The sequence below is a fragment of the Centruroides vittatus genome, unplaced genomic scaffold (assembly GCF_030686945.1).
Source record: "Centruroides vittatus isolate TY-2023 unplaced genomic scaffold, ASM3068694v2 contig_400, whole genome shotgun sequence".
NCBI lineage: Eukaryota > Metazoa > Arthropoda > Arachnida > Scorpiones > Buthidae > Centruroides > Centruroides vittatus.
The window spans coordinates 1,424,073-1,436,148 of NW_027122215.1; the positions used below are offsets into that span (position 1 = coordinate 1,424,073).

Consider the following 12,076-nt stretch of genomic DNA (forward strand, 5'->3'; position numbering starts at 1 on the left):
TTATCTTTGGGTTTTCCTGTTGCATATTTGCACATTATGCACATTTGATTAAATGCATGCAACAGCACCTTTTGTTGAGTTTTATAACTCAGCTTAATTTAAGAATTTATTCTGTTATCTGAATAAAAAAGTTTTTATGTTAGAAATTATCAGCCAGACCCCATTGCGGGCCTTTCTGAACCCACGATGGATATGAACAAAAATGTCCTCTAAATTCTAAATCTTAAAATTCACAATATTTTAGTTGTTTAGTCAATTTCATATTTTAAGTCAGACATTTAAATTATATGAATAGGTTAAATAGAAATATTTTACATGTGACATTTCATAATTATAATTTTGTAGCCTACTAAATTGACTTAATTCTGTTCACTTGGAAAATTTAGTTCTGTTCACATGTATTGCATTTAGTTATAAGAATCAAAGCAATTCTTGTATTAATTTTTTTCAAAACTTTATTCTATTTCTTACATCAAAATAAAAAGTTAAACGAGCAATTATTTATTGTAACATTGTCACAATGCTGGGCTGCAATTTTTAATCATATTTTTAATTTATTTCATTTAAAATATATACTCTCCACTTCAAATTAGTAGGTGTCTTGCCCCTGTACATCATATTTTTCCTGATGACAATAGTCATGTCAGTCATCTATATAATTCTGTTCTGGGAGTATATTTTTAAACTGAAATAATGTGACTTGAAGGGAAATACTGATGAAACTTTGTAATTTGAAGACACACAAAAAATGCATTGTGGAAGTCTCCAAATTGTCCTTTCACATCACCCAAACACAATTACACAGTGAACTTGATATTCTTTTTGCATGCTCTTTCCTGTCTAAATGTGTGTGAAAGGATGATTTGAAGAATTCCAAGATGTTATTTGGCATATCTTCAAATCACAAACATTTTTCACATCTAAGATAAACTAACAGCTAGGCTTGGCCTATAGGGCAGTAATTATTATAGTACACAGCTATTTAAAACTTAAATTATATTAATTTATTTTTAATTTTGTACATGAAGGGCACCAGAAGAATTTTTCATGTTTTACAGCATAGAGCCAGCTGAAAAAGTTTAAGAATCTTTGAGCTAAATAATTGATAAATTTAATATCATAAAAATATAAATGACTGATAAATCAATTTATTCACTTATATACAGAAAGATTAATTAATTAATTATGTTTCTAGAAAAATAAAATAAAATATTTCACAAAATAACATGAGACTTTCTTAAAATAATTCTATCATCATGTTTTATTATTTCATATGCATGTGCATGAAAATTTCTAGTAATTTTAATATATAAAATGATTATAAATATGCATGTTATACAGTTACATGATCTTTGTATAATTATAGTGTTTAAAGTTATTTTGTGTTGATAAGCATTTCAATCTTCAATCTTTCATTTATGACAAATAAATTCTTGATTGCTGCAAAATGTTTTTTACTTTGTCAAATGATAAAGTAACATCACTGTTTATATATATATATATAATATACCACACAGACACACATATATATAAAGTAAAACATGAATAAACCAGAATTGCACAGTACCAAATATTTTTTCCATTTTGAACAGGTTTTAGTATATATATTTTTTAATTTTTAAAGTATTATTACATGAATGTCACACAATTACATTCATTTTTATAGTAAAATCACTTTGTTGTATACATAAGAAACATTTTATTATGTTTTTTCCATATTAATCTAAAGTGATTCCAACTAAAGATGAAGTATTCAAATGCAAAAAAAAAAGAAACTATTCGATACTAAGTTCTTATTCCCAAGAATTTGTGCCAGTCACTCAAATACTGAAGAGTTCTTGGATGTGCTCCTTCCTCATGAGCTTACACAACAGTAAACAAGTCAGTTTGAGAACTAACGACAAGTGTCTCACTCTTGGGATTGCCAGACAGCTGAGGTGGTTAAAGGTCAGCCTACTACTCTGGGGACCCAGGATTTAACCTGAGCAATTCCCCTGGGAATTTTTCATTAGCAGTTTATCCCAGATATGCCAGGCTCTGTCCTTCACCATCTGGTTGCTCACACCGTGAGCTTGGCCAAACACATGGGCATAAAAATAGCCTCTTAGTGTCCACAGGACAGAATGAGTTAAAACAGAAGTGTCTCGTTCCACTGTCAGAAATTTTTATCACATTAGTCATAAGAAAAAAACAAGTTATTCCATTATCTAACTATTTAATGAATTTTAATGCTCTACTTAATTGTTAACTTCAATCTCTGTAATTACCAACAATGTTAATCAATTTGTTCTCAAATACTCAGTACTAGTTAGTTACTAACTACTCTGTACAAGGCAAATTGGTAGCACTATGTTACCTTATTCTCATTGTTTTCAGTTAAGTATTTTGTGTCAGTATAAATAACTAACACCTGGACAATGTTTTGTTTTTCCACATTCTTCATTTAATTCAGGTAAGTATATACTGTATTTACCAAATTATTCCACTTACTGACTCTGTACAGGAATTTACACTTCTGAGAAGTGAAATCAGGACAGGAAGTTGATGATTAAGATTTAAAGTAATTACTGATAATGTGTTAAAATCTGTAAGGACCAACTGATCATTTTAACCCCAAAAGCCCAAGAAAGACAAAGGGAACTTCACTTCAGTTCTGGAGAGAGAAGGAAGTACATGTCTGAGTATGTTGGTTGTAATTTGTGAGAACTGTATTACACATTTTTGCATTCTTGTATCCATCCATACTTTTTTTATATTGTTAAATATACTGTTATTAACATACAAAGTGACTAAAGTGATTGGTGTGTTATTTTATCATGTAATAAGTAAATGATCTGACAAATATCAACAACATTTCCAGCATTTTTAACAAATTATATTCGTTGCTTTTTCTTGAGAACTTGGTTCTTGAAAATTGGACTCTTATTTGAATATTCTTATTCTTATTCAATTCTACTCCTGATTAATTCCAGCAAAGACTAATATTAACAAATACCCCATGTCTTTATGCCCCTCATTTCTCTGAAAAGGTTCAAACTGATTCTTTGAATACAGTTTCTTGTGCTGTGCAGTGACATATATCTGGAAATGATTTTGTCTACAAGTGTAATCTTAATTTTTCACTTTATTAACATTAAATTATGTCCTTCATATCCAGAAACATCTGTTTCCAGCTTATCGTAAAACTGAACAAGGAAAATTGATCTGTTCCAAAGTTTTTTCCATTTAGGCAGATTTCCGCTTTATTCGGGATCCATTTTTGACAGGTTTTACTGTATATATGTTTAATCAAATAATCAGAAAAAATAATATATAAAATGTTTCTATTTTACATAATACTTTTTCTGATTATTTGATTATAATTTTTATAATATTTGCATTAAATATAAAATAGAGAAATTCTTAAAACAAGTAGAAATATATATATATACATAAATATATTTATAATGTGTTCTTTAAATTCATAAAACATAGGAATGCATAAAGTATAACAAATATAAAATGATCACAGTTTTTAAAATTGTTAAAAATATAAAAATCTGATCCTAAGTGTTATCATATAATATAAAAACTATCAGCAGTAACAATTTAGGCTTTTAATATTCCTGGCGATGTCTAATTACTCTCTTAAGAAAATACCTTAAAAATTTTAATGTGTGCATTTATACACTTTTAAAAAAATCTTGCAACTGTTTTGCCTCAATTTTTTGTTTTCTTAACTTTGTTTAAAATTGATTTTTGATATTTATGATCTAGGAATTCAAAAATTGATGCAAAACTTGACCAAGACGTCATTTCGTGTCTTTTATCACCTGTAAATAATTCTTTGATTAGTTAAAAATTTAAAATTCTAAACAAGATTTTGATTTAAAAACAAATAGTAAATTATTATACCGGCAGATACACATGGAACTTCATACTGGTCAGTTCTGAGTGGAGTGTCCAATGGTTGCGAACTGGAAACCCAATTACGAGCCACCTAAATTAAAACAAAAAATTGCAGTTTTACTGAAAACAATTTATACTAGAATTCTTGGAAAGTTTACCAATATCTTTCCTTTGTTGCTATATTAGGACCATATTAGTGAATAGACAATTCAATACAATCATTATATGTTATTTATTTCAGATTTATACCAAAATAATAATATAATTAGATATTTTGGTATTTATTTACTGTTACTTTGATGTTGCATTAGAATTAGATATATTAGCAGGCTTCTGAATGAACTGGACATTAGTTATAGTTCTCCCAAATAGTTTGTTATATAGAGCAGGGATCTCTTACCTACAGCTCTCAATCTGGCCTGCGTAGCTTGTTTTCATTGACATGTTTTATCATCATTTGAACTACAAATCTCTGCCAGAAAAGAATTTTAAAAGTTTTAAGAAGTTTTTGTTTCTACATAATTTTGCAAACAAATATTTCAAACATGAAATATTGATTTATTAAATCAGAATATCTAACATTACTGTCCAATGAATGTCTAAAGGAGATTTTAATATTGGATGTAGGGATTGCAATCCAGCAGTGTTTTTAATCCAGCTGGATTTTTGCTGGATTAAGATCATTCCAGCTGGATCCAGCGTGGATCCAGCGTGGATCCAGCGCAGATGTATTTTTGGTGCAATAAAGTGTTATCTATCTATCTATCCAGCAATTTATGGTTTGTTTTTTAAAGAAATAAAACATTTTTTTAAAATACTTAAGCAACTTTTATTATTTAGACTGGTCACTATAAATCAGTAAAACTTCTTACACATTTAGGTACTAAACTTAACTTTGGTTCGGTTTAACACTTCAGATAGAGATAATTAACTTTAAATGTTTAGTTAGATTATAATTATAATGCAATCTTTAAGTTAAATAATAACAAAGGTAATTCAAATTAATTTAAATTAATATATTATAATAATGTAAGGGCAGATAATCAGTGGCTACGTGGCTAACAGTCTTACCAATTTTCTTATATAGGCTCTACATATCAGTCTGTAGTTATTTATAACTAATTTAATTATTCGTGTTAGTAAAATAGTGAGTAAGTAATTAGTAGTAATCTAGTAGTTAGTTATTATTATCACAATCATGAATCACATACATTCATATCATATCTACGATACTGATAATCATTAATTTATTTAACTAACTAGGTAGTCTCAGTTTCTCACTAATTTTCACAATAAAATTGCCTAGCCTAGCCCACTAACCACTTATAGAATAAAAGTTAAAAACTCTTACTTAATAGAATTAGAGTAGAAGTTATAAAATATTAGTCTTAACTGACCATAAATTAGAATTAAGCACCAGGACTGGGAACACTGGGAACAAAGATACAGGCCGAACACAATGGTATAGCCTGGAGAGAGAAATGGAAAGAAGGAGTAAAGTTAATGAAGGGGTTAGAGTAAGGTGAAATAAAGGAGGATAGGATAGTGTGAAGGAAGTAACCTTTGGCTCATGGGAGCCATGGGCGTCGCATCGCATTTATTAAAGTAAAACAAATAATACAAATAGTGATACATTGAAGAAAACAAGCTGTACAGGTATGGGTATAAGGACCGACAATAGTGTAAACACAATGAGGAACTAGACATGCGGTGAGAAGGAGAATACATAAGAATAAACATTATATACAGTAAATTCGCGTGGAGAGTAGACTGTACAGGCGAAAGGAGACAAATACATAGAGAATACATAAATGCAAAATAGAATATAAAATCAAAGTTAAATTTTTATAATGAACTTAAAACTAAAATTAAAATTAAAACAAGTAAAATCACAACAGATGTATAGATGAGCAATATTTACAGGAGCTAATTTAGCAATGCTGTGTCAGGAGTACAGAAGTCCAGGTACTTCGAATACGGCCGCCGGACACACTTGGGAGAATAGAGTCCTTAAAGTGGAAAAGGAAACACTGACTTGTTGAAAAACTGGTCTAGTCCAAAATTTTTATGTCCTTAGCAAAGTTTTTAAGAGCTATAAAATTGCTCTTGTTACTGAAGGCACTAAGGTTGCAGGGCCAATGATCCCCGCTGCTGGTCACTTTGTTCTTCAGGGTTTTTCGCTGTTCGACAAACCGTGGGCAGTGATATATTATATGGTGAGGATCCTCTTCTTCCCTAAGGCTGCACTCACAGACTCCATCAGTTTTCCCAAGGAACCTTTTTAGGTAGGTTCTCAGATTCCCGTGACCAGTTATTAACTGAGTCAGTTGGAAGGATGTGCTGTACTGAGGCTTCGTGTGCCGGTCGGGAATGTTTGGGAAAAAGCTATGGGTTAGCCTCCCGGTATCACTATTGTCCCACCTTTGCTGCCAGATGCTCCTAATGATGTTGTTCAGCTTATTTTTGATAAAAGTAGCACTGAGCCTGTTGTAAGAAATGATACAATTGGAGTTAGGGACACTGCGGGCAAGGAGGTCAGCCCTCTCATTTCCTGGGTTACCAGAGTGCCCCTTAACCCAATGGAAGGAGACATTAACGTTGTTTTCTTTTAAGTTAAAAATAATTTGAATACTGTTGTTTACAATAGGGAGCGTGCTATTAAGTTTAGTGATTTGTTGAAGGGCCGTCTTGCTATCACTGTAAATATTGTAGGACCTGATGCGTAAAGGGTGGAAGTTTTCCTGAATCCAGTGCAGAGCATAAAAGATGGCCAAAGACTCTGCCTGGTTATTCGTACAGTTAGTGTGGAGTCTCCTACGCATTTGATGTACACACTGTTGGCTTTTGTAGGCGGCGAAAGCACACCCGACAATCTCGTTGGCTTTGGAACCGTCCGTATAAATATTAATTAAGTTATTTGCGTTGCTGGGGGTATTAGAGTCTTCTCCAATGGAGAAACTAGGGTGGATGACAGAATGACTAATCTTGTCGATGCCATTAGTTACAACAAGATCGGCGATGTTCTTAATATCTGCAGATGTCTGACTGTCATTGACGATTATATTACAAAACTGTTCGATGGTAAGCTTGCCATTTGCCAGCTTATATAGTCTGTGATTAATGAACTTCTCCCAGATCTTGAGGTCAATGGGCAACAGGTTACTAAGGACCAAGAGGGCATTTGTGGGCACCGTTTTATAGGCCTTAGTGACAGAAATAGCCTTTGAATAGATAACAGCTTCCTACTAATGTGTGGCTTGAGTGCAGAGGTACCCCAGACCTCAGCCCCGTAAAGGATGACAGGCTCAATAACAGAGGTGTACAGGATCCTACTGGTAGTTGGGCCGTAGCCCCACCTGTTCCTGCAGATGGACTTTAAGGCATGCATGATCCTGGTGGCCTTCTTGTAGATGTAGTGGACGTGTTCTGTCCAATTAAGTCTGTGGTCTATTATGACACCCAGGTATTTCACCGAAGTTGAATTCTTGATTTTGTCGTTATTTATTTTGATGCTCGGCCCTTTCTTTAAGGCGTTGCCCTTTGAGAATACCACCACACTACACTTGGAGTAGTTGATACCTAGTTTCTCCCTTCTACTCCAGTTATATATTTCTGTAAGGGTATTATTGATTCTGTCCTGTAGAATTTTGTGGTTGAAATGATTCATTAGAAGTATGGTATCATCAGCGTACCCCTGAATGAAAGGCTCGTGCTCTAGTTGTAGGTCAGATGGGAGCGTAAGCAGACTGTTATATAAAACGTTCCACAGGAAAGGGCCTGATCTGGAGCCCTGCGGGCAGCCTCTGTTTATCTGCTTCTGCAGATGTGTATTAATACCAGTGGTGACTATGACTCTCCTATTGTCTAAATAGCTTTCGACGAGTTTGTAAATATTTTGTGGGCAGTTGTTTTTTCTTAGATTGAACAGAATGGCCGGCCACCACGCATGATCAAAAGCGCCCTTGAAGTCGATCGTTACCATTATACTGTGATGTTTATTTTGCCGAGCCTGTAGGATGTAGTTGTGTATGTTATCAATGGCCTGCACGGTACCTTTCCCCTAGTGAAGCCATATTGCCTTTCGGAGATAATATTTTTCTTTTCGTAATGATATATGATCCTGTTGATCATGAGTGAGTCCAAAACTTTGCCAATTATGGGCAAAGAAATGGGCCGGAAGTCTGAGGTGGATTTAGGTGTCTTCTCCTTAGTTTTAGGAATTAGTTTAATAGTTGCTTGTTTCCAGGCGGTGGGAAAAAAGCCGAGATCCAGACATTTGGTAAGCAGAACAGTGAAAGTAGTAGGAATTGCACTGAAGGCAAGCTTGGCCATTTTCGCTGAGATAAAGTCCGGGCCTGGGGCTTTCTTCAGCTTTAGGTTGTTAAATTCCTTTGCGATTTCGTAGTAGGTGAAAGGGGTGTCGTTTAAGTTGTTGTATTCCTCTCGCAGACTCATCCTGATGTTGGTATGATGTTGGCTGTCCGTGGAAGTGAGGTCATCGGGAAATAGCTCATTGATGAGGTACTTGTATGTATCACCGATAGACTTTGTGTAGTCACCACTGTTCGTCTGTATGGAAGGAGGGATCTCTACTTTCCTCTTCTTATTCGCAGCGATGTAGTAAGGTGCGGACTATGGTTTGTCCTTACCTAAGGAGGTGCAAAAATCTCTCCAGGTTTGTGTCCTGGCTTTATTTATGGAAGTTTTGTAAGTTCAAAAGAGGGAGCTGTAGGTTTCCTTCAGTTCTTGTTTCCGTGAAGCGTTGGTTTCATTCCTCATCTTCCTTTTGGCCTTCCTGAGAGCAGACCTCTGGGTAGCTAAGTCCTGATTCCACCAAGGGGCATGTTGTCTCACAGCTTTGGGAGTGGTGGCCTGAATATACGAGCTGTGAACAACACTATTGAGCCTGTCAATGACATTATCGAGGTCCTCTGTCTCGGATATATTAATAATGTCTCCAGGATTCCAGTTCGTCTGAATTAGTTGATAATACAGGTCCCAGTTGGTGTGTTGGGATATGCAGAACTTTGGAGTAGGCGTGGATTCATTAATTACGATCTCGATATAATTACGATCGCTGGCCGAGTGAGTATCAATGGTGCGGCACCGAATCTTGTTGGTGTCGAGCTTTTTTGAGCCTAGACAGATGTCTATCCAGCTGTCTCCGTTCGTTGAGGAGAAGGTGGGGAGTGTGCTAGAATTGAGGGAAGACAACTGCAGTTGCGTCATTAATTCCTCCACAAGGTAGCCCCTGGGGTCCTGTACCGGACTGTGCCAGGAGTGACCCTTAACGTTAAAGTCTCTCGAGATGATTATCTGGTAATCCTGTAGCTGCTGGAGAATTGTAGATAGTTGCTCGAGCGAGTCGTTGAGGTCCTCCGAGGGGGGACAGTAAAATGAAATAAAAATATAGTAGGAGTTGGTGAGGTTGACACTAATTGTAGTGAAACTGTTACTGCAGTGCTGAGGGAGCAGCTGAACGTCGATGTTGTCATTAATAATGACGAAACCGAGCTTTGGAGGGTTCGTGGAGTCATGATGCTGGATCGTCCGGTAATTGCCAAACATAGCGATCTTATTGATAGGTATATGGCTCTTGTATAAAGATAATGTCCGTGTTCCTGTCAATAGCCTGCTGGATAGCATCAGAGGCTGCCGCTTTGCACCTTTGTAGATTAATTTGTAGTAACTTCAGTGTGCTCCTGTACTGCCTACACCCCATAATTAGTTTGTCTTATTGTTTAGGGCCTTCATTTTTATTGTTATGGGCAGTTTGGATTAAAAGTGTTGTGGTCTGTCGGGTATTTGCTGTGATAGGGTAAGTCCTTATTCGCAGTCTTACAGTTGGTGCAGATAGGTGTGTGGTCCAGCCTTCGGCAGTCGGAAAACCTATGTCCTTTACCACAGTGACTACATTTCTGTTTAGTTGTACATTTAGCGGCCAGATGGTTGTAGCCACAACACTGGTAGCACCTGATTAGGGGAATATAATCGTTCACGGTTATCTTCGCCCATTGGATGGCAATATGTTTGATACGGATAATAGAGTTTCTGATTTTGGGAGATGTGGAAAGCACTATGTGCCGACAGTTTTCTTTTGCTGAGTTTCTGAAAAGAGTGGTACTTATTCTGGTGTTGTCTATAAACTCTGATCTGTCTATGGTCTGGAGGTCTTTGTTCTGTTCATATATACTCGGTATCAGGTCTGATTCATCCACAGCTATAGGCACGTTTGTTAGAATAATCCTTGGCTGCCTACCTTCGGAAATTCTGCTCTTCACTTTGTTAGAGACCTCGGTGACATTCTTTATCGCTTCTTCTAAAATTTCTGCCTCTTTATGGCTGTCCGTTCGAAAACATAATCCATCTCCCTGAACTTGTCTAACTGACTGAACCCTAATTTTAAGATCACTCGGTTTGATATTTTTCTTGATTTTCTTCTCGATTTGTTTCATATCAGGAGTATTACTGTCTTCGTCTGTCTTGGGATACAGAAGAACAGCAAAACTTCCACCCGATCCTTCACTATTTAGCTTGTTTTTTAGAGATTTATTAATAACTTGAGTAGTGAAACTAGGTTTAGAGTTTAACTTAGTAACTTCAGCGTAAGAAACAGGAACCAGAGGAGCCGTCAAAGGCAGAGGCTGAGATTGCGAAGAGGCAGATTTGGACCTAATTTCATGTAAAATACCGTAAAATTGATTGAGACAGGCAAAAATGCAGGAGATCCTATTTTTGACCTCCTTCCTTTCGTCCGATTTAAGATTAGTGGTGTACTTTTCCGGCAGCAAGTCCATAATTTTAATAAAATGTTGGTTTGCCTCCTCTAGAATAGTGCTCTCTAATGGCCGGAAAACAACGTTACGGTCTGATGCCCCTACCACAGAAGCGGTAGTACAACAACTCTCAGTAGACATTAATCCGTTAAAAGATCAAAGACAAACCAAGTGGGTGAAACAAATGGTAAACAAAGACAAAAGACGAAACAGTAAAGCTAGACTTACTTACTAAGATAACGAAAAGCGCGAAAGGAAAGCCGATATAAACAAAATATAAAATAATAATAAAATAATACACAACAGCCACCAGGACTAAATGGCGCAAAAATTACGAACCGAAAAATATAATACACTAAGATATAAAACAAGAAAAACCCGAGAAAACGGGAAAAAACGTCGCCGAATTAGGGCCAAGTAGGGCGATTATGCACCAGGACTAGGAGAGGAACTACTTATTTTATTTAGCGTGGAGACACTTTATTTAGTGAGAGCGGAAAGTCAACTGGCAATTAGATCAGCAGAGGCAAAAGGGCGGGCGGTGTAGTGTCGAGAGGGGGTGTAGCCAGTGCCGTCTTTAGGGGAGGGCCTACGGGGCCCCGTAGGCCCTCCCCTAAAGACGGCACTGGCTATACCCCCCTGGCTACATTATCTGAAAGTAATAAAGTTACAAAGAAAACAAATAGGTTACTTGAAATGAAGAAACCATTAATAATACGATTGAAATTACTCCTCCAACACGTAGTGTGAAGTGTTGAGTACAGGGTGAAAAATCTCACTGACTAAAAAAAAAAAAAAAAAAAAAAAAAAAAATAAGGTCAACAGATTTTCTGGGATATGTTAAAAGGATGATAGCACGATATCCATAACTGGTCTCGCCCATGCTAGCTACACCAGCGACCCCTAGGTCTGTAATCTAGTATTGATTCTGTTTCTTCATGGGGGCTCCCAACATTCTTCTGGCCCAGGACCCCTTATGTTCTAAAGACGGCACTGGGTGTAGCACGTGCCACACTGAACGGCAACGTCAACTCTCGCCGTCGAGAGTTAGTGCACGTAGCAAAGCAGCAACGCCGACAACGTAGACATTTGCACCATTATTTAGAAAGTTAATTGAGTATTTGCGAATCCGCAGCGCTGGATCCAGCTGGATTGCTGGATGAGGGATCCAGCAATTGCAATCCCTAATTGGATGGCATTATTTTGAAAAAGCAGTTGTAATATTCACATTGATTTATGTCTGTTGTTATTCAGAAATAAAAAAATTTTACAATTTAAAATATAGAAGAAACTAAGTCATCTTCATTCTTCCATCATATTCAATCACCAAGAATAAAACAGTGTTTTTTTTCACAGAGACAACCTTTTATTAGAGGTTACATCTCTGCAAAATTATGTAAAACAGTTAAAAA

At 35.9% G+C, this 12,076-nt stretch overlaps 1 protein-coding gene across 1 annotated transcript in view; it reads right to left on the reverse strand.

Moving 5' to 3' along the window:
- Positions 1-3,106: 3,106 nt before the first annotated feature.
- LOC136976424 (cotranscriptional regulator ARB2A homolog) overlaps positions 3,107-12,076 on the reverse strand; it is a 37,321-nt gene continuing 28,351 nt past the window's right edge. Inside the window, exons 10-11 of the mRNA XM_067271689.1 lie at positions 3,895-3,979; positions 3,107-3,812 (exon numbers count right to left, since the gene is read on the reverse strand). Of these exons, the coding sequence (XP_067127790.1) occupies positions 3,700-3,812; positions 3,895-3,979 (198 nt within the window). The 3' untranslated portion in view covers positions 3,107-3,699. The remainder of the gene's footprint in view (positions 3,813-3,894; positions 3,980-12,076) is intronic.